The 23,989-nt window shown below is 38.4% G+C and overlaps 1 protein-coding gene across 4 annotated transcripts in view; it reads left to right on the forward strand.

The window, feature by feature from the left end:
* The first annotated feature begins 11,564 nt into the window (after positions 1-11,564).
* Positions 11,565-23,989, forward strand: part of STRBP (spermatid perinuclear RNA binding protein) — a 74,434-nt gene continuing 62,009 nt past the window's right edge. For 3 of the 4 annotated variants that reach the window (XR_013814538.1, XM_079791028.1, XM_079791029.1), the window contains exons 1-3: positions 11,565-11,704; positions 16,485-16,705; positions 22,772-22,937. Coding sequence is in view for 3 of the 4 variants with exons in the window: in XM_079791028.1 (XP_079647154.1) it covers positions 11,702-11,704; positions 16,485-16,705; positions 22,772-22,937 (390 nt within the window). In the remaining variant the exon portion in view is untranslated. Of the gene's footprint in view, positions 11,705-16,484; positions 16,706-22,771; positions 22,938-23,989 lie in introns of those variants that run through there. The other variant, XM_079791030.1, reaches the window with a different exon arrangement.

The following is a 23,989-nucleotide window of genomic DNA, read 5'->3' on the forward strand; positions in this document are numbered from 1 at the left end:
TTTCAATATTCAGTGTTCAAATTTCCCCAGTTATCTGGTTTTTAGTTTTATTTATAATATTTAAAATATGATCACATTGTAAAAAATACTTTTAAGGAATAAATTTAATATGTCTTATATAAAACGAACCCATAGATTCTGGCTTATCATAGAATCATGTTTAAACAGGCAATACCTAAAAAGTAATCTAGGTATATAGTCTAACCCTTTTATTTTTTTACAAGTGAAGGAATTGAGGCTCAGAGAGGTTGACATTTGTTCAGAATTGTCCAGCTCAGTCATAGCAGAGCTGGAATTAGAATGCAGATCTTCTGACCCTAAATCCATTGCTCTTATACTAATTACATTGTATTGTCTATTTCATATTTCTCTTTAAGTCCATTACCTCTATCACTTTTCTAAATCTAGCATTTAAGTATTTTTTTTCCAGTGGCTTTTCATAAATATCAGTAGTACTAATCTTCTGATTTACATTAGGGTATATTTTAAAAAGAGTTTGTGAAAGGGTTGAATTATAATATCAACACTTGTGCCAAAGATATTGAGCTGTTCTGAAAAGCTACTTGTCTTTTCTGACCTAGATACACAGTTTCCAACTGTGGCAGAGGATGCCAGAGGGAGAAGAATGAGTGTTGGCAAGAGTCTGGAAATTAAATTATTATTTTACTGAAGAATCTAATATATTTCTCAGTTTTTAGCACTGTTATGTATGAAAAATTTTTTACATTGACATAATACTTGATGAATTTGTGCATTTTCTTTGCTGTCAGAAATTAAAATGACTTGTGTTTATTTAAAAATTGGTGATTTTGAACAGTACTGCTTGTTTATAACTAGATTTTAGGTTCTGAGGTTGTTTTGCAATCTTAAGAGAAATAATCGTGTCAGTCTATCTCCAGTATGGCTTCTTTGCCATTCTTTGTTCTGTAGAGTGGCACCAAAAAGTCTTGAGAATCAGACACCATGGGAAGCTTGTTTTACCAAGGTGCCGGTTTAAAGCCTTTGGTGCTAAGTGTGCTGCAGTGAGGCACAGGAGGACAGAGAATACTTGAATACTTAACTGTTTCTTGACACATTACCCCATTTTCCTTTAGATCAGAATTGTCACAAGATCTGTAAGTTCTAAAGATAGTCTGATGGCTTCCATCATAGCCTTTAATGAAAAGAAAATAAATACTATTGAAGCATGTACAGTTTAGGTGTTATTTCATATCTGATTGTGATTTAAAGGACTCAATCTCAAGTTGAGCTTTTAAATATTACTGTGCAAAAATTAAATATACATCTGCTCTTTGATTTGCTTGTGGAGATAGTGAATTGTAAAATGTGGAGAATGTGAATTGTGAAAGATGCTAGAGATCCAACCCCAGTTCTAGGGATAGCTCTGCCTGTGTGTGATCATGGACAAATCATTTAACACCTTGTTATATTTGTGCTTTCATATTTTAAAAGATTATAGGAAATTTATACTACTTATTCTTCTTTTTCACTACTTTGCAGGGCTGCTGTAAGTATTGAAGATGTGTATGAGAAAATCTGCTTAAGTTTCTCCTTTGTACCGGGTATTTTTCTAGGTGTACAAAAGCAAAGAGTATGCAAAGATCTCATATGTTAGATCCTATGGAGAGAAATAGAATAGGGTTAGAGGTGTGCAGGAGGCATTGCTGTTTATAGGGTGATCAGAGATGGGCTCCAGATAGGTGACATTTGAGCAGACACCTGAAGAAGTAAGAGGAATTATTTGGATATCTGGGGTAAACTAGCAAGTGTAAAGCCTCTGAGATGGGAGTATGAGTGAATTGTTTGAGAAATATCAAAGATACCAATGTGGGTGGAACACAGTAAGATACTGAAGAGATTAAGTGTGAGGGCTAAGTCCTAAGGCACTCCAGCATTTATTTAGAGGTCATGGAGATAAAGAAGAAAGGAGATGGTAGAATAATTTATGAAGCAGGCACAGTTCTAGTGTACTGCGTGGAAGCCAAGGGAAGTGAAGTGTTCAAATAGGGCACAGTGGACTGTGTCACCTATTGCTAAGAAATCAACTAAAATGGGGTCTGAGAATTGTTCACAGCAGTAAACACCATGGAAGTCCTACAGGATCTTGACAAGAGTTGTTTCATTGGAGCTTCGGAGTGAGAGGCCGATTGGGGTAAATTTAAGAGGGAATGGAAGGAGAGAAAATGGAAAGCAAAAGTATAAAACCCAAAGAATTATGTATCTCCTAAAAGGAGAGGATAACAAAGGGAGCTGCTGGTGTGAATGATAAATGGTGAATTGTGTAATTTCAGTTGTATAAGGACAGAATTGAAGGCATGAAAAGGGTGAGGGATTGTGAAAGGTGGTAGGATTAATAGGTTAAGGGTCCTCGTGAGGAGTGGGTGTCTAAGGTAGGAAAGCAAGTGAGAACATTGGAGGAAAGGACTACAGGGAATGGAAAGGCCAGAATTTTAGAAGGGTCATCTATGTGGTTACTGAAATTACTAAGAATAATGCCAGAAACAGAGGGAAACATGTGTCAGTGAACTAAATAATAAAGTCCTGAAGGAATTAGGGTTTGAGGGATTAATCCAAGATGGGTAAATTAAGTCAAATAAATACTGGAATTTGTGCTTACGGAGGAAAAGTCGGATAATCCACATAAGTCACAGTGATAATGACTGCCATGGAAATATATGGGAAAAGATGGTGGCCTTTCATATGAACCTTCTGAGATTCTGCGGTTTCACCATCTCTAAGGAAAGGTAAATCTGGAGTTGAATTTAGATTTTTATTGAGCTTTTGAGTGTGGGGCATTGTAAGAAGAGCTGTGGAGGTAAAGATAAGTCATTTCATTAAGGAACTTATGATAAAAATAACTAAAACTGAGTAATAGAAATGTCATAAAGGAACTTGAAAAAGTGCTAGATGGTTCAGAAGGAAGAAATTATATTAAGCTCAAGTATTAGGTAAAGCTTTCATGGAGGAGTAAATTTGAGATCAATGACAAATAATGGTGGTCTGTCTGGTAAGTAAAAGGTTGAACTTAAAGCTTAGCAGTAGCACATTGCAAGGTGTTCCAGGGAAGAGTCATTATTCCCATTGCAGTTAGAACTACAGTAGTCAGAGAACTGCCAGGGGAAAAATTACATTAGTTTTGTTTATGGGGAATGCCACACTGAATATCTTGAGTGGAATGCCAGTTGCTGAGGTAATGAATTTAGTCATTGAAGATTTTTACCTGATGTTCTCAAGGTAAAATTTTCTCCAAAATTGGCTTGAAGTGGGGTTAGACTAGTATAGCAGAGGGTAAAAGTTTTGTAAATGGTAAGACTACTTTACACAGCAGTATATTAAACATCCTTAGTAAAATGAGGACTAAAACTCAGGATACAGAAAATCCTCTTTCTGGTGTGTGTGTGTGTGTGTGTGTGTGTGTGTGTGTGTGTGTGTGTGAATTCAAGGAGCTTGCCTCATAAGTTTTCTTTAATTGACTTTCAAAATAGCACAGTCTTAGTTTTACTCCTACCTCTCAGGCCACTCTTGTGACAGTGGTTATGTCTGTTCTGGCTTTCCCATTCACTGGTACAACTACTTCCTTGTACCTAATTTACATGCTACCTATATGCTGAAAAGTGCCTAATTTATATCCTAATCTAGTTACCTACTTAGATATCTAATAAATATCTCAAATTTAGCATGGTGAAAGTGGAATGCCTGATCTTAGTCCCAAAACCTGCTCTTCTTGCACCTTCCCTAACTTGATTGCTCAGGTTGAAAACCTTGAAGTCACTCCTGATACCTCCAGTTCATTCACATTGCACATCCATTCTGCTAGGATGTCCTGTCATCTTACCTTCAGAATATATAAAGAATCTGATTACTAAGCTTTCTATGTGGCCTCTTTCCTTCCATGCTCGTTCTTTCTACTATGTATTTCAACATAGAAATCATAGTGACCTTTTAAAAACATGAGCCAAATATTGTTACTTCTCTGCTTAAAACCCTGTAAAGGGCTCCCCTCTCACACAAAGTAAAAGCCACAGTCTTTAAAGTTAGGATTTGTCAAACTATGACCCATGGACCATATTTGGCCTACTGCCTGTTTTTTGTATGACCTATAGACTAATATGTTTTTAAATGGTTAAAAAATAAAAAAATTGATACTTTGTGACATGAACATTATATGAAATTGACATTTGATTGCCTATAAATAAAGTTCTATTGGAACATAATCATACTCATTTATTCATATGTAGTCTATGGCTATCTTTGCACTACAATGGCAGTTGAATAGTAGAGACCTTTTGGCTCCAAAGCCTAAAGTATTTATTGTCTGGTCCTTTAAAGAAAAAGTTTGCCAACCTCTCTCCTGTATGATCTGGTCCCTGACTACCACCCCTCTGTCCTTGAAGCTCTTCTCTCTCACACTCATCCTACTCGAGCCCTCCAACCACATTGGCCTCCTTGTTGTTCCTCTACCTAACCAGGCACAGTCTTCCTGGCAGGACTGCTCTTTCCATAGATATCTGCATGACTAACTTCCTCACCACATCAGATCTTTGCTCAGGTGTCACCTTCTCAATGAGGACTGACCATCTGTTTAAAATTGCATCCCCCCTCTACAGTACTTGCGCTGTCACCTCCTCTCTCTCCATACCTTCTAACATATTATTTAACTTATATATTTTTACATTTACTCGTTTTGGCTGTTTTCCCCTCTCTGAACTTGAGCCACAAGGACAGGATTTTAGTCTCTTGTTCACTGATATATCCTAAGTGCCTAGAACAGTGGCTGAAATATTATAGGTGCTCAATAAAGACTTATTATGATGCATTTAATTATTGTTTCTTTGACCAAACGAGCAACCTAACCAAATGAGTAATCTAGCTGGCTGATCACATCTGTTCTGTTAGGAATCGGGAAGAGCTAGTGTCCCTTTATTTCAGTGAGATGTGTTTTCCTGTTACCACTTTTTTTGATGGGTGACTTGATAACATCTTTTCCATTTTGCTCACTGACAGTAAGTATTTAAAAAGCATTCTGGTTCTGCTTAGTTACTTCATACAGTGCATTTCATGTCAGGATTGTAGCCATTGTACCACTTGGTTTAAGCTGTTAATTGAGAAAAGGACCTTTTGCCCCAAGCCCAGTGTTGCAATGCTGCTGGTGGTGTGGTGAGATTACACTTGTCCATCACTGTATGTTTTGGGGTACGGTTGAATAGCTGGATTTTTGGTGTGGGTATGTGTAGTGGACAGGTTTTTCAGTTTAGTCTTCTCCTGTGCTTTTTTAAAATATAAAATATAAAAGGAAATTTCCAAAGGAAAATCTGAAATTCAGTGTTCTTCACATTAGTTTACAACAGAAACTGAATGTCACCATGTAGAGGGGAGTACTGAATTTATATGTAGTATTTGCTCTTCTCTTAGTGTGTCTGAATTGATCTGTCTTTGTGTCCCATGTACTACCAAGGCATAGTGCTAGATCCAGAATAGGCAATTAATTAGTATCTATATATATAAAAGCCTAAGCGACCCAATGACTTGTCGACAGTTGCTATGACACACACTGACAACCAGGGGACAGACCCTCAACACAGGATCGGGCTCCCTCCTGTCTGGATCGGGCCTGCAGGGATCGGGCTCCCTCCTGTCGAGATTGGGCCTGCGGAGATCGGGCTGAAACCGGCTATCTGACATCCCCCAAGGGGACCTGGATTGTGAGAGAGCACAGGTCAGGGCAAGGGACCCCACCAGTGCATGAATCTGTGCACCGGGCTTCTAGTTTACTTATAATCTCACATAATTTAAAGTGAGCCTCTTGTCCTATCAGTGAGGTGTCTTTTTCTAACTTTATCTTGTTCATCTTTAATATAGTAGAAATGTGATTGTTCTTTCATAATGGAGAAGTATAGCCTGGATATTTTATTTTTACATAACTTCTTTTGGTGAAGTTGCATATGTTAGTATTAACAAAATGTAAAGTCCCCTGCGGCTGCCACCGGCCCAGGTGAAGCTGGTTCAGGTCCTGGGTGCCTGCAGCCGGCCAGAGGGAGGGAAGCCCAGGTCCTGGGTGCCTGTGACCAGCTGGAGGAGGGAATCCTGGGTCCCGGGTGCGGGGCGAGGCGGTTAGGTGCAATCAGGCCTGCCTGATCACCCCTAACTGCTCCCCTACTGTTAGGGGTGATCAGGCAGGCAGGCAGAAGTGGTTAGGGGCAATCAGGCAGGCAGAGGGGTTAGGGGCGATCAAGCAGGAGGCAGGCAAGTGGTTAGGAGCCAACGGTCCCAGATTGCGAGAGGCAATTGGACATCCCCCAAGGGGTCCCAGATTGGAGAGGGTGCAGGGCATGCTGAGGGGGGGACCCCCCCCCCCCGCATGAATTTCGTGCACCGGGCCTCTAGTATTTAAATAATTTCTTGCCTTAATTTAAAATATTTTCTTTTAATTGCATTTCAGAAAAATTTCCAAATATTTGACTAAGTTTTATAGTTTGAATATAGATAGCATAGTCATTCTTCAGTTTTGAGATTTGCTCCTAGGAAAAGGGTCTAATTTTCATACATACAAAAACCTAGCTTTGCAGTCTGGTAGCCTGACATCTAAAACCTTTCACCTTTTAAGGTCAGTTGCAAAAGATATACAACACTACCAAAAGTGTGATTCATGAAAAAAAAAAAAAAAGTTGATAAGTTGGGGGATATATAAAACTTTTGCTCTATTAAGATGAGAGACACTGTTAAGAGGATGACAAGACAAGTCAGAGATAGGGAGAAAATCTTTGCAAAACACATATCTGATAAAGGACTGGTATCCAAAATATTCAAAGAATTCTTAAAACTAAACAGCAAGAAAACAGACAACCCAATTAAAACGTGTAGAAGATGTGAACAGATACCTCACCAGAGAAGATATGCAGATGGCAAATAGGCGTATGAAAAGATGCTCCACATCATCTGTCATCAGGGAATTTCAAACTAAAACAACAATGAGATACTATTACACATCTATTAGAATGACTCAAGTCCAAAACTTTGACACCACCATATGCTGTGAGGATGTGGAGCAACAGGAACTCTCATTCATTGCTGGTGGGAATGCAAAATAGCATAGCCATTTTGGATGAAAGACAGTCTGGAAGTTTCTTACAAAGCTAAACATAGTCTTACCATATGATCCCGTGTTCGTGCCCAAATGGGTTGAAAACATGTCTACACAAAAACCTGCACACGAATATTAATAGCAGTTTTATTCATTACTGCCAAAACTTGGAAGCAACAAGATGCCCTTCAGTAGGTGAATGGATAAACAAACTGTGGAACATCCAGACAATGGACTATTATTCAGTGATTTCAAAAAGTTACATGGAGGGATCTTAAATGCATATTGCTAAGTGTAAAAAGCCAATCTGAAAAGACTGCATACTTCAGCTATTATGATTTTTGGAAGAGGGGGGTTGAATAGGTGGAGCACAGGATTTTTTGAAACCGTTCTCTATGATTCAGTAATGGTGGATACATGTCCTTAAGCGTTTGTCAAAACTATAGAATATGCAGCACAAAGCGTGAACCCCAAGTAAACTATGGAATTTAGTTAATATTAGATTAACATTGGTTCGTTAATTATAACAAATGGATCACACTAATGCAAGATATTAATAGGGCAGGTGTTTGTGTGGTGGAGAGAATGGGAACATGAGATTCTATTTTCCACTCTTTTTTTTTTTTTTCTGTAAACCTGATCTTTAAAAAACGTTTGTTAAGAAAACAGTACTTGATTTAAAAAAAATCATACACATGTACACACATGCCTATACATATACATTCAACATGCTTTATAAAGTACTCGTATTTAACAGAGTACAGCTAATATTTTTCTAAGGTGTTTTTCAGCTGTTTCTGATGTATAAATAAAATGTTTTATTTGATATTTGAGTGTTTTCTTCTCCACTGAAGCCATTTATTGAGTGTACACTATTTGGCAGATACTTTTAGGTATTTTTATGACCAATCTCATTTAGTTTGAAGTAGATACTATTCACCTCATTGCACAGGTGAGAAAGCTCTGGCTCAAAGAAGTGGTGTGGCAAAGCTGGTATAGGCATACCTCAGGTATTGCGGATTCAATTCCAAACCACTGCAGTAAAGTTGAGTATCACAGTAAAGTAAGTTACAATCTCTGTGCTGGTGGAGGATCTTGCCTTCAGTTTTTTAAAATGGCAACATCTGTGAAGAGCAATAAAGCGAAGTGCAGTAAAATGAGGTATGCCTGTACTTGAATCTAGGGATGTCTGACGCCAAAGCCTGTGTGTGCTGTGCAGCTATATGGCCTTTGTATTTACATAACAATATTTTTTGAAATAGCTAATGTTTATCGTCTAACAAATGTGTCTTTAGAGCGAAATTATTATTGAAAGGGATTGTCTAGGTTTGAACCTTGGTTCTGCTTTGTGATTTTAATTAGGTTATATGACCTCTTTATGCTCTATTTTCCTTGATGTATTAGAGACAGTTATTGAGATTGTTGTAAGGATTAAATGAGGTAATGTATGAAAAGCTCTTAGAACAGTGCCTGGTACAGAATATGAGTTCCATAAATGTTAGCTGTCAGTAGTGGAATAATTAGAGGAAACTGAGACCCAAGTAAATTAAGTGGTTTTCTGAGTCATATAGTTTTCCAATGTCACAATAGCTATTAAATGGCAAAGTTTAGTTTTTTTATTTGAAGGCGATAATTTTATCCATTTTAAAAAAGAGAAATTCTTTAATGGGGTGGTGGGAGCCTGCCCTCGGGGGTGAGAGGAGCCGGCGGGGGGGCGGGGGTGGGTGGGTTGTCAATTGGGGAAAAAGGAGACATATGTAATACTTGAAACAATAATTAAAAAAAAGAAACTTTAAAAATGTGTTGCAGTTTCTTTCCATCTGCTTACAGTCTACCGTATATAATTTAACTTTTTTTCTCAGATTGATACGGTAGGGGAAAAGCATTGGGCTTTATTTAGGTGCTGGACCAGGCCTTATTCCTGATTAGTTGTGTGACCTTAATGTTTCTGATTGTAGTTCATTTGTAAACTGAGGGTAGGTGGAATTGGGCCAGATGGTTTCCTAGTTCCTTTTACAGCACCAACAAAATATGATTCTGAGATGCACTGCTTTTATCATGAATTCCTGCACTATGCTGTATAACACCCTGCGGGTCCCAGAACTTCTTGATGCATGTATAAGGTGGTTCATCTCTGTGCTAAATGACTGAGGAGTGCTGTACTTTTATATTGGCCATCCACAACCTATCTCAGCGTTTTCTTAGCATTCTTCCTGCTTTTTCTACTTTCAATCTACTTTCTTAATATGGTTGATTGATTTATTGCCTTTACCTTTCTACAGAGTGCAGCTTGTGTGGACTATGTTTTCGGTTCTCAGCTGAGCACATAGCATTCTTTTTTGGCTGCTGGATTCACAGCTAAGTATTGAATCCTCTAGCATGGAGTAGGGTTGGGAATAGGAAATGCCAAAGACTCTAAATTGTGTAGTACAATCTTTCTTTTACCATGGGATCAAGTCTTAGTTTTTTTGTTGTATAAAAGGACCCTGTGAGTTGTAGCATGTGCATGTTCCTGCTTTACCTTAAAGTGATATGTATACATAATCAAAGTAAGTTCCATTTGTTAGTTCACTTACATAACCTTTTTGTTTGTTTTAGTCAAACCTCACTAGCTTATTTCTGGTGGGTTTTGTAAACCAGAGTCAGGGAAGTTGGTTACAGGATATGAATAGTTTTGCACGTAGGTCACAGCTGAGTATCATCTATAATAATAAAAGTGTAAAATGCTAATTAGACCAGACATCCTTCTGGACAACCTTCTGGACAAAGCCGGGGCTGTGAGGGAAGCCCGGGTCCCGGGTGCCTGCTGGCGGCCAGAGGGAAGCCAGGGTCCCAGGTGCCAGCAGCCGGGGGAAGGAAGGCCTACTCTTGCACAAATTTTGTGCATCAGACCTCTAGTTTGATTATAATCATGGGTCTTTTTTTTCATTTGTAGTATTTGGAAGAGTTAGTTGTCATACCTGTAACTTTCCTGGTCCCTCCAAATTAAAAAAGGTGCTTTTTTTTTTTCTGTAAGGGAGTAACTGGTGGACTATATTAGGAAACTTACAAAAAGAACAAGAAGAGAGGTTCTTTATTTAAAGGAAATTTTAAAAAGAGATACTGAAATAAAGTCAAAGCTACTTCTTTGTGAGTTTATGTATTGTGTATACATAAACTAAGTTACTCCTGATATCTACATAGTTAAAGCATGTGTTCTATTTTGATAGTCACTCTCTGTTTTTATGTGTGTGTGTTTTTTTTTAAGTAGCTGTCTTATAATATACTAGTGGCCCGGTGCACAAAATTTGCGCATGGTGGGGGGTGTCCCTTAGCCCGGCCTGCACCATCTCCAATCTGGGACCCCTCGGGGGATGTCCGACTGTTGGATCGGGCCTAAATCAGCAGTCGGACATCCCTTTCACAATCCAGGACCACTGGCTCCTAACCACTCACCTAACTGCCTGCCTGATCGCCCCTAACCACTCTGCCTGCCGGCCTGCTCACCCCCAACTGCCCCCTTCCCCTTTGCTGGCCTGCTCACCCCCAACTGCCTCCCCCTGCCAACCTGATCCCCCCAACTGCCCTCCCTTGCCAGCCTGATTGCCCCTAACTGCCTCTGCTTCAGCCCCGCCACCATGGCTTTGTCTGGAAGGATGTCCGGAAGGTCTCCCAGTCTAATTAGCATATTACCCTTTTATTAGTATAGATAAGCATTTCATCAGTGCTCAGAAGAGTTAATTTTTACCCTATCTGGAATAAAATCTCCTAAAGGCGAAACAAAGGGATGATGAAGCCTCTGGGCAGAAATATACAGTGGGATCCTAGCTAGAGACATGCATGGGTAATGAAGACAGGATTTAGCGGATATTCAGGAGTTTCATATATCAGTGCATAAAAGGTTGAAGGGGACGTAGGATCTCTCAGGAGTTAGGGGAACAGAGCCAAAAAAAAAAAAAAAATCGAATTTTTGGCCTAAAAACGATTAAAGGAAAAACATGTGCCAACATATGCTGTCTGTCTCATGGTTGTATCAAATTGAAAAAGCTCATGGTTACAGTCGGTGGTGGTATATTTTCAGGTGTCTTTACTTTTTGGATAGGTCTGATTAATGCCTTTCCAATAGAAAAATCTCAAGGTTAATTGCAACATTGTTGCCAACAATAGTACTATTACTTTTTTTTAGTTGGTGGTACTGTGTGTGTTAATATCTTTATCTCATTGAGAGCAAGTCAGCTAGCTGCCAGCCACATTGTGTCTACCAGGAGGGGATTGCTTTTCTGGCCATATCACTTAGACTCACTCTTTCATGGGCCCAGGCCTTCAAAGGCTGTTTTAGCTTTTTGTTTGAAATGAAGTAGTTTCTGTTGTAAAGATTGTTTCTTTTTAGTCGATAACATGCTTATAGGCTCCACACTTAGATATGAAACTGATAGTAAATAAGCATTTTTGAAAATTTGTTTTATTTTCTCTTGCAGGTGTAATTCAGAGAGCAGTCTTCAAACCTTTGCCGTATTGACTCTGAGTTGTCAGGGGACTCAGGCTTATGAGGAGGTACTGTCACATAAAACAGTGTCTGGTGAAGACAACAAGAAAGAGGGGAAAGGATCGGAAAAAGAAGCTAAAACACTGTAGAAAACCATGGTAGGTTATTTATGTTCTTAATTAAGTTATAAAAGATTCCAATAGTTTAAAATTGGAAGTGTTAACAGGAAGGCAAGTGAAAAACAATGGTGTTAATTTTTGGCTCTAGTGCATCAGATAAAGAAGGCACTCTACCATTTAGGCAAAGAAATGAGTTCAGATTTATTATGAGCCCTTTAAACCACAAGATGGAGCCCCATGAGCCTGCAGACTATAAATTATTAAGTACAAAGGAGGGAATGTTCATAAATAATATTTTCTAATAAAACTGGCATTAGCAAACATACAAATGGCTAATGTGACCTTGAACTTGAAGTTGTGTAATTTTCTTTGAATTCAGTTGTTTTTCCCCATGGAAATAAAAAATTTGAATGTGTATAAAATGTGTATTTAACTCAAAAAGCCGCCTTTTCCCACATGCTTTTAAAATAATAAGGTCAATTGTTAAGTGTATTGGGGACACTGAACTGAATATCAAGGAAATCTTGTTTTCTGTGGAAAGTTCATACTTTTGAATTTGATATGTTAGATGAGGTCATAACCTCTGATGCCTAGTTTTTTAATTGGTAAAATGTGCTGGATTATTTCCACCTAGTATTTTGTATCAGTAGGATGTGTGAATTTTTTCCCTTTAGTGTCTGAGAAAAGGTTTAAAAAAGTTAAGTGGGGAAAAAACAAAAAAATATTAATCATCAGTATGTTTGAAATATGTTGTTTAGTAAATCTGATAGTGTTTCTTTAAGTGTTTGATTTTTTAAAAAGTTGTTGTAGGAATTATAACTTAGTTGAATTGCTCTTTAGAGAAGGAATTCTAATATTTTAGTTCTGGATGGTGGGGAAAATGTTGACTTGGGATTTTCTCTGTCTCTAATTTTATGGTGAGATGTAAAAAATGACACTGACTTGTGTTTTCTCCCATGTGACTTATTCAACACCAGCTCATTTATCTATTATGGTCTTGATATTCTTACAGTTTAAAGAAATGCTTTATATATATTATTGGTCCTAGTTGATGAAAATTTTTTTCTAGTTTATTTTAAATTTAGCTTAGATTTTCTGGTGTAGAAATTTTGTGTTTTTATATAATTTAATTGGTTGGTAGGTCGTTTTGAATTTCTTCTATTGTTATATCTCAGATTTGAATGAGAACTTTCTATTTCTGCATAGGTCTTCCAATTTAATTTTTTTTTAAAAAAAATATATATATATATTTTTAATATATTTTATTGATTTTTTACAGAGAGGAAGAGAGAGGGATAGAGAGTTAGAAACATCGATGAGAGAGAAACATCGATCAGCTGCCTCTTGCACACCCCCTACTGGGGATGTGCCCGCAACCAAGGTACATGCCCTTGACTGGAATCGAACCTAGGACCCTTGAGTCCGCAGGCCGACGCTCTATTCACTGAGCCAAACCGGTTTCGGCCAATTTAATTTCTTAATACTTTAAAAATCTATTTGGAGTTTATTTGGGTAAATAAGATCACCCTCCAATTTTTTTTGGTCATATTGTTTATTTAACTCTTTCTTTCACCATTGTTTTATGATGTTTGTCCTATTACGTCCTGTTGGCTCTTGGACTTAACATGGGCAGTCTATGTTATTTTTGAGAGACACCAAGGGTTTGTGTTACATAGCAATCTAATTTTACTATGGTGAGGCCAGTGTGTAGGACTCAGAAATCTAAGTAATTTAGTAAATCACCATAAAACTAAATGACGGAGAAAATCCAAAGTTAGCATTTTTTCCTATCATCCAGAACAAAAATATCCTCTCTAATAAAATGGTAATATGCAAATTAACCATCACTCTGCTACATAAGCCACACACCAGCCAATCAGGGCAAGTATGCAAATTAACCCCAATCCAAGATGGCTACAGCCACAGAGAGCAAGGTTTCCCAGGTAACAGAGGAAGCCAAGCTTTCCCATAGCAGTTGCAGGCCTAAGCCTCCACACAAGCTACAAAGTTTCAATTATAGAAGGTAAACAAATTCAAACAAATGGCGGCAGAATGGAGCTTGAGAGAGCAGGCCAGGGTTGCCGGCGGCAACAGGGGAAGCAAAGCTTTCCGCACACCCTGGCCGGGCTCACCCACTTAAGGCTACAAAGTTTCAATTATAACCCCAACACAAATGGCTGCCGCCTCTGAGGGAGCCCCAGGCTTGGCTCCGCTCCAGGCTACAAAGTTTCAATTGTAGAATGAAAATAAATTCCAGATACCAGGCCTCCGCTTGGGTTGCCAGGGGGCGTGGCCGGCCTGCAAACCACCACAGACCCCTCGCTCAGGCCGCCCCACGCCCCAAGGGAACCCCACCCTGATCCGGGACACCCTTCAGGGCAAACCAGCTGGCCCCCACCCGTGCACCAGGCCTCTATCCTATCTAATAAAAGAGTAATATACAGATTGATCATCACTGCAACACACAATATAGCTGCCCCCATGTGGTCAAAGATCCTTCCCCCATGTGTACACAAGATGGCCACTACAAGATGGCCAGCAGGGGAGGGCAGTTGGGAGGCACCCGGCCTGCAAGGGAGGGCAGTTGTGAGGGACCAGGCCTGCAAGGGAGGGCAGTTGAGAGGGACCAGGCTTGCAAGGGAGGGCAGTTGGAGGTGATCAACCCTGCAGGAGAGGGCAGTTAGGGGTGACCAGGCTGGCAGAGGAGGGAAGTTGGGGCAAACAGGCTGGCAGGGGAGCAGTTAAGCATCAACCAGGCTGGCAGCGGAGTGGTTAGGGGGTGATCAGGCTGGCAGGCAGAAGCGGTTAGGGGCAATCAGGAAGGCAAGCAGGCAAGCAGTTGGGAGCCAGCAGACCTGGATTGTGAGAGGGGATGTCCGACTGCCCGTTTAGGCCCGATCCCACCAGGATCGGGCCTAAACGGGCAGTCAGACATCCCTCCAGGAGTCCCAGATTGGAGAGGGTACAGGCTGGGCTGAGGGACAACCCTCTGCCGTGCACGAATTTCGTGCACCGGGCTTCTAGTTTTAATAGAATTTCTTCTCTAAAGAGCAACTCAACTAAGTTATAATCCCTAGAACAACCTAGCATTTTCTAATTCGTTATATGGCTCTTTTATTTTCTTGTTACTTAATTTGGGATATATGAGTAAATCTCATGAAGTGACTAAAAAGTTTGTGGCAAAAGAAACTCTAGTTGGAGACTGGTTGTGGACTTTAAGAAAGACATCTAAATAGACATGATTTTTTATCTAGAACAAAAAAAGCTTCTGTGATTGCTTTTAGTCCTTTTTTTATTTAAATAACAGGGTTTCAAAGGATTACTGACCTTTTTAGTTATAGGTTGCTGCATTTTATAGGGAATAATTAATTATAGTGTAGTATTAATTTGCAAATTAATAGATTAATTTGTTCAAATTAATAGATTTTTAAAATATTGATATAAAAACAAAGAACACTGATAAAATTGTGAATCTTTTATTTTGAGGTGTAAAAACTTTAAAGCAAATATTTACCACCTACTAGTGCATAATTTCATGTAAGTAAAGACACTGTAGCCATCCTTTAAAAAAAAATAGAATACTTTTGGCTTTATGAAAACTCAGCAAGTTATCCTGGTTCGTTTTGCTTTGCATTGGTACAAGTGTCTTCATGGTATTTGTAAATTTGGAAATATTGAAAGGTTTTTGATGTGTGACTTTTGAATGTGAAGGATCTACTGTATTATATTTTCATGAAATTCATCCTATTTCTAGGCTTTAATCTGTATTACTGATTTTTGGACCAGTCATTTTAATTACTGCTTTTTAAATTTTTGATATTTTGTTTTAGCACAATGGCACCACCCATCCATTGTTGTAGAATATTTCTTACTTTCATTGATTTTTTTTTTTCCTCCTCAAAAGAGCTATAAAATTATGTTCAGTATTAATACCCTATTCTTAGGGTATTTTGATTGAGAATGTAATAATTTGTAAATTAGTTTGGGAAGTTGATTTCTTTAGCAATATAGGGTGGAGCAAAAGTAGGTTTACAACTGTTTATATGGAAAATAATACAATAATTAATAAATAACAATTCAAGAATAATTTCTGTTTCATGTACTCACAATTGTAAAACTACTTTGCCCCACCCTGTATGTGTTTTTCTTGTTCTGGAATTTGGAATGTCCCATGCCAATCTTTTTTAACCTTTGCACTCGGATGTCGAGTGTGACTTGACACGGTTAGCATTAGAATAAAGGAATCGAGAAAAAAGCAAGCGAGTGCAAAGGGTTAAGGATTAAAGCCTTGCACCAAAGTTTTAAATGACAAACAGTAAATAGTATTCTAGTGTGTCTTTAGTTCATATATAACGGTGTATTTTGTATTATTACTGTATTATAAAATATCAATTTTTCAAGGTGCAGAAATCTCCAGCAGTTTGGAAAGGAGAGACTGTGTATCATGAGTCAACATCATGCATTTCCAGATACTCTCTCGAAGCTAGGAAGTGTCTGTTTCTAGCAGATGATGTGTGATGGGGGTGACTTTTTCTGAAGTGGTATTGAAAACACAGGTTCAGCTAAAAGGTAGCATATACATCATACCAAGTATGATCTGGGTGAACCGTACCAAACATGAATGAAAGATCTCTAATTTTTTGGTGTGTTCAGTAGAATGGGGTTTTCCTTCTTATTCCTGAGCAATTTTTTACTTTCTCAGCACTATTTCACAGTGGTTTGACAAGTAATACTATGACTTGACTTAAATATATTTGTCATCCTTTTCAGGTAACATTTTTTTTAATTGAGCTAATTGTTTTCTTTCTCCTTCTGACAGAGATCTATTAGATCTTTTGCCAATGATGATCGCCATGTTATGGTGAAACATTCAACAATCTATCCATCTCCAGAGGAACTTGAAGCTGTTCAGAATATGGTGTCTACTGTTGAATGTGCTCTTAAACATGTCTCAGATTGGCTGGATGAAACAAACAAAGGCACAAAAACAGAGGGGGAGACAGAAGTGAAGAAGGATGAAGCCACAGACACCTATGCCAAGTGAGTATGGTCTGACCTTTGCGGCACTTTACTGTAGTGCCCAGAAAAGCCCAGGGTCCGATCCCACTGTGTTTGGCATATGGTGTCCTTTGTGTTTTCTTATTTATATGATAAGGAAGTAAGTATTTGTGGAATTTTTCTGAGTTAAATTTGAAAGTAAAGCAAGAAAGGAGGAGTGATTAGACCAGAAAAAGAGGGACCTGTGCAGGATGCTTTTTGAGTGTGCACCAAGCCCTTTAAAACCTTCTCTTTTTGGAGGCTATGATATGTCATCTTTTTCATGTTTTGATTCAGCCTCCTAAATTCACACATAAATAGTAGTGTTTTTTGTTTCTGGGGAAATCATAAAATGTGATTTTTGTCAGGTATTTTAAAATTCTGGTATAGAAGAAAGATGCAGGAAAATGTATTTAAAGGTATTTTTAACTGTATCTATCATGTTGATTCCCAGTGTTTTCCATATAGTAAATGCTCATTGGATATTTGTAAAATGCAAGAACTACCAGGACCCAGACCCTTCAACAATTATAGCAGAGTGCTATAATTGTTGAAGTGCTGTTAAAATAGTAAGAGATTAGTGAGATGAAGCTGATGATAACTGGAGTCACATCATGACATTTTTTATGTCATGTAAAAGCTTAGAATTATTGTTTTGAGCATTATTATGACTGTAATAAGTGTATGATTGACTTTGAAAGATGAAGCTAATTTAACTACAGTATTAACTAGGATTAAGAACATTACTTTGGCTAAAACTTGTAAATTGAGGATAGAGGTTATAGAATTTTTTTCCAGCTTTAATTCTGAATCAATGTGATAAGTAGATAACAGTGTAAAAGTATTGATAAATTGAAAGGTAGTGTAACCTTTTCATTTTCAGATCAAAGATAATCACTATCATGTTTCAGTTGAACATAATTCCTTGACTTTGTTAACGGTTTAGGGGTAATATGTACATTATATCTAGTTGTAATCTTGTCATCTTCAAGGTTTTGGCAGCAATTCAGTTTTTCTCACATGATGGCTTTAAAAAAGTCACTCAAATTTGGGGTTTATGTTAATCTATAATAATAAAAGCGTAATATGCTAATTAGACCAGACATCCTTCTGGACGTCCTTCTGTCCTTCCGGACGAAGTCGGGGCTGCGAGGGAAGCCTGGGTCCCGGGTGCCTGCCGGCAGCTGGAGAGAAGCCTAGGTCCCAGGTGCCAGAGGGAAACCGGTGCCGGCAGCCGGGGGAAGGAAGGCCTACTCTCGCACGAATTTCATGCATGGGGGCCTCTAGTTAGTAATATTATCTAACAATCTAGTTCTGTATATCCCAGTCCCTGTTCAAGTTAAATTGGCATGCACTTCCTATTTGCATTGTACTTTGGAATGTGTTATGCCCTTTTAAACTTCTTTAAAATTGCAAAATATATAAAACTCACCATATTTACCATTTTTAAGAGGTTTCCTTTTTTAGTGGAGTTCATACCTTCTTAATACATCTTCGGTTTGTTCTCATGGCTGGTTAGACTTTTAGAAAGTGCTCTAGTAAACTTTTGCTTAACTGGATCAGGTCACTGTGTTTTAAAGGGTGTGTGTTTAATGTGTTTATTCGTTTTAGAGAAGAAGGGAGAGGGATAGAGAGATAGAAACATAGATGAGAGACATCTATCAGCTGCCTACAGGGGATTGAGCCCACAACCTGGCCATGTGTCCTAACCAGGACTTGAACAAGGAACCTATTGGTTCATGGGTAGACGCTCAACCACTGAGCCACACCAGCTGGGCTGTTTTACAGGTTTTTAAAAGATAATGTGCTCCACATGTTCATTTGGATTTTTAAATATAGCTCCCTATGTTGATGCTCTTGATTGTAAAGTTTTTCCATTTTGTGGACTAGTTACAGGTTGAGCATTTGTCTAGGTTTCTTCCCACATGGTGGAACCCCAGTTGTGCAGAATGATTGTGTCCTTATTTTGTATCAGTCAGAGGCAGACACATCTCCCAAGAGCAAAAGCTCTTGATAATAGATGTGTATTGTGCTCCTGTTATATGTTGAGTATCACTACACAGGGCACAAGATAGCTGATGGTTATTAAGAGCCTTCTCTTGTCAGGCAGTTTTTATTTTACCTTTTTACAAACAGACTCAAAAGTCAAATTGCACGAGATCCCATTATTGGTATTATTAGGAATATTAGGATTCTGTTCTTAAGCAATCCCCTGCATTTGGGTTGCTTGCTTTACAATGCCTTCTATATTCAAATTCATTATCAACTTCAGGACTGAATTAGGAATTAGTTTTTCTCCTCAGTCATGCTGTCTTCTACATGAGAAGACCAAATATATCATAATTATGATATAGAATTTAATAAGTGAGCTAATAATGGCTAGTTAATAATAGCTACCATTGTATTGCATGTCAGTTACTGTACCAGATTATTTTCCACATTGTTGTAAACCTGCTAGTCTCTGTTAATATTACCCTCCTCCTCTGCCACCATTTCACTTAGGATATTTTCACTGTTTCAGATTTGCTTACTAAAAACAAGTGACTCGGAATTGTTAACAAACTTTAACTTGCTTAAAGCCACTGAATGAGTGTGTGTGGTGTTGCCAGGATTCATATTTAAGTCTGTTGGACTCCAGATCCAGTCTTCTTAGCATCTTTGCCTCGATTTCCTGTGACTTAAATGTGAAAGTACAGAGCAGGGAGAGATTATGTGCTGGTTCTGGGGATCAGAAAAAAACTTTGTGAAGGAAGTAGCATGCAGTAGGTTTAGAAGATGGGTGGGGATTTGGCACAGGTAGTGAAAGTGGAAGAAAAAAATAAATCTAGGTATGAGGGCCGGGCCGGTGTGGCTCAGTGGTTGAGCATTGATCTATGAACCAGGAGGTCACGGTTCAAATCCTGGTCAGGGCACATGCCCGGGTTGCAGGCTCAATCCCTAGTAGGGGGTGTGCAGGAAGCAGTCGATCAATGATTCTCTCACATCATTGCTGTTTTTCTCTCTCTCCATCCTCCTCTCTGAAAACAATAAAAATATATTTTAAAATAAAGATCTAGGTATGAGAAAATATAGGGACTGTTGAAGTTTAATAGTTATTATTTATTGAGCTGTTAAAATATGCCAGGCTCATTAATTACATTAAATTAAATATTTTCAATACTGGTCTCACAGGAAGGTATTATTTCCTTTTTACAAATGAGAAAATAGGCTCAAAAATCAAGTAACTTGTAATTTGTCAATGTTACACAGAAAGTAGCAGAGCCAGGATTCAAACCAGGTATTCATATGGTTTTTTAAATTGCCTCTCAATATGCTAACTGTCAGAGTGTTCAGTGGGACACCAGGAAAGTAACAGGGAGAGTGCCATCATCCATGCAGTGCTTTTGGAAAATTATTCTGGTTGTAGGATACTGTGTACAGTAGATTGGAGATGGCACAGGTTAGTCCAGGGGTCCTCAAACTTTTTAAACAGGGGGCCAGTTCACTGTCCCTCAGACCGTTGGAGGGCCAGACTATAGTTTAAAAAAAACTATGAACAAATTCCTATGCACACTGCACATATCTTATTTTGAAGTAAAAAAACAAAACGGCAAAAACACCCGCATGTGGCCCGCGGGCCGTAGTTTGAGGACGCCTGGGTTAGTCAATCAGGGTACTGAAAGGTTATTGAGATAGTATAGGGGAGAGTTAGTAAGAGCCTGAAAAGAAACTAGTTTGAAGGCAATGGTTTGAGGGAGAATTTACAAATTATTATTAGATTTGGGAGAATGAATATGAGAGGACAGGGAGACAAAAAATCAAAGATGACTGACTATTCTTTTTTTTTTTCTTTCTTTAAATCCTCACCCAAGGATATGTTTTTTAAATTAATTTAGATAGAAAGGAAGGGGAGGGGGGAGGAGGGATGGAGGGAGAGGGGGGGAGGGAGGGAGGGAGAGGGGGAGAGATAGAGAGAAAGAGAGAGAGAGAGAGGGGGAGGGAGGAAAATACAAGTGTGAGAGAGAAACATGGATCGGTTGCCTCTTGTGCTTACTCCTACCAGGGATAGAACCTGCAACCTAGGAATGTGCCTGAACAGCTATCAAACCCACAACCTTTGGACAATACTACAACCAACTGAGCCACCTGGCCAGGGCCTGACTGTTCTTTTTTGTTGTCATTAATCCTTACCCAAGGATTTTTTTTCCATTGATTTTTCAGAGAGAGTGGAAAGAAGCATGGGTGGGAGGGAATGGGGGGGAGAGAAACATAAATGTATGGATTTGAGAAAGTCGCATTGATTGGTTGCCTTCCATATGAGTCCAGACTGACCAGGGCCAGGGATTGAACCTGCAACCCAGGTACGTACCCTTGATTGGAATCAAACCTGGGACCATTCAGTACATGGGCTGACACTCTAACCACTGAACCACACCGCTCATGCCTGACTGTTCTTTTTAAAAATATATATTTTATTGATTTTTTTACAGAGATGAAGGGAGAGGGATAGAGAGTTAGAAACATCGATCAGCTGCTTCCTGCACACTCCCTACTGGGTATGTGCCCACAACCAAGATACGTGCCCTTGACTGGAATGGAACCTTGGACCCTTGAGTCCGAAGGCCGACACTCTATCCACTGAGCCAAACCGGTTAGGGCCTGACTGTTCTTAATATTAATTCCCTACACTTGAGTCACTTGCTTTAAAATGCTTTTTATTTTTTTGTATACTTGCCACCCTTAAAGTTTTTATTTTTATTGATTTACTATTTATGAATTTCTGAGGTGTGCCAGGCACTGAACCAGTGACTGGATTATTTATAATTTACTGTCTTGTTTCAATTATCACAATTTGTTTCCCTCCTTTCTCCTTTTTCTAGTTCATTCTGTACTCTGCTGACTTTTGCCCAACTCTGCTGATTCTTTGCCTCCAGCTAGAATGACTTTTTAACCAAATCAAGACTGGGCTGAAGTCAGACTTTCAGGTTGCTTTGCTTGACCTTTTTAATTTCGACTTCTCCTTTTTCTGTACTTGGGATGCAACTATAATAATGTAAAAAACCTGAGTGTTGTGATCAAACCAACTTGAGTTTGAATCCAGGCTTTGCCATTTTACTCTCACTGTGAACCTGAATAATTAACCAGCTTGTCTGAAATTCACAATTTTTTTGTTTTTCAAGTGCAGGCTTGTTTGAGGTATAAATGAGAATTGTGGTATGCAGTTTGTTCTCAGATGTTACTTTCTCTTCCCCTTTTAAGCAGGTTACTGCTTTTGCCCTTATACAGTGTGAGCCTCAGGAGCAGGAGTGATCGGATCTCCTCTTAGTATGTTTTCCATACTCAAACGTTTGCTTACTTGTTGAATGACTGGCTCAGCTTAGTTATAGTTTCTCGTGTGATTAAGGAAAATGAACCCGTAAGAAACTTAAAATCAAGGATAGTTGCTAACATTATTCTTTGCACCACTCACAACTTGATGTTCTTTGAGTATTTGTTCTTTTATTTACTACTGGATTTGAAATGCATATCCTGGCAAATTATCTTTGGTCTGTTCTTTCCTCAGCTCTTTGCTTTTATCACACTAAACTGCTTTCTCCATAAACTTTTGTGGATTTCTAGAATGATACAACTAGAAGGGATGAGCTAAGACTCATCTAGCCGATAGCCATTTGACAGCTGTGGATACTGAATCAGCAGGCATCACTAGGAGTAGAGTTTTGGGCTTTTAGATTTCCAGCCTGCTGCTTTCTCAGTATACCATGGTGCTCATGTTTCTCACAGATTCTTTAATTACTAATAAAAAGATAATAGGAAGAGCTATCAAACCCACAACCTTTTTTAATTTGAAAAAGTATTTAAGATTGAGATGCAGTATTTTGTATTGCAATATAGATGTGATGAAAAATTTTAAAATCTGTTGTCTGAAATATGCTCCCTAATGAGCCTTAAATTGCATACTTAATTTTATGGAATTTCGGATATCTGGATTTATATACTCCCTTTCACATGGATATCCAGGAAACCAAGTAATGATTAAGTTTTAGTCAGGAAATAGGTTGTAAAAGTAATCATTCAGACTTTTATTTTTAGGGATCAAGGTGGTCGGACATTGTGTGGTGTAATGAGAATTGGCCTGGTTGCAAAAGGCTTGCTGATTAAAGATGATATGGACTTGGAGCTGGTTTTAATGTGCAAAGACAAACCTACAGAGACCCTGTTAAATACAGTCAAAGATAATCTTCCTATTCAGATTCAGGTGAGTACAGTATAATTGCATCTCTAGGATAATTTGTAAAAAGGTGAAAATAGGTAGTGACCTTTAATTCAATAACAAGAAATCGGTAATAGTAAAGGGTACAGACAAAAGGAATTCTGCTTCTCTGGATCAATGACTCATCCATCACATATAAAGCAAATGTCTGGTGATTAGTACTCTGGATATATTTACCAAGTTAAGATGGCTATTAAGGTACAGTTTTAAATTTTTCAGGTATGTCTTGTTGAGAGTCTTCCTGTTTTACAGACCAGGTCTCTGAGCATTGTGAAACTCTTGGAAGGGTTAGTATATTGCAGAAAAGAATTGAAAGATAAAAAAGAGCCTAGGCAACTGGAGACTTGCATAGATGGTAATATTTAATATCGAAGACTCAGTTAATTTAACAGTCACCCACTCATTCTTTTAATGCAGTCACTGTTAATTTCTTGTTTCCAAACCAAAAGCTCAATAATGGGTTTCTGGCTAACTATACTTTTTGTCATTAGAATGTTAATAAAATTCGTCTTGTTTCCGTTATTTTTTATGTTGCTTTAAAATTTAATCTATATTTCTGCTTTTAGTATAGTGAACATTGTACACTTAAATCTATAATAAAGTAATAATCAAATTGGTGGCTATATTAAAGTTTTTTCAACCATTTCACCCCCCTTTCTGTTTCCTTTAGTGAGTCCTGTTTGTTATGAGAGTGGTCATATTCCTCATGTTTTAGGGTGGAAAACGGTTTGAGAAACCAGTGCTGTAATAAATCAGAGTTCTTATTTTGAAAGTCTATCACATTTTTCTGGTATTGAAGACATAGGAGATTGGGCCAAGCTTCAGTTTGCATTAATAGAGCTTTCTCTGTGTAGACCACAACTGTGTGAACAGCATTTTTCCCCTTTCCAGGTGTGTGTGTGTGTGTGTGTCTTTATTTCTGGGCACCACAGTTTTAAAATGCTTTTCTTGAGCTAGCAAGTGTTCAAGGGAGGGATGCAGGAGAGAGGGCAGGCTGTGTAAACCAGTTCAGATGTAAAGGGATTGGGGATTTTTAG

The sequence above is a fragment of the Cnephaeus nilssonii genome, assembly GCF_951640355.1.
Source record: "Cnephaeus nilssonii genome assembly, chromosome: 14".
Classification (NCBI taxonomy): Eukaryota; Metazoa; Chordata; class Mammalia; order Chiroptera; family Vespertilionidae; genus Cnephaeus; species Cnephaeus nilssonii.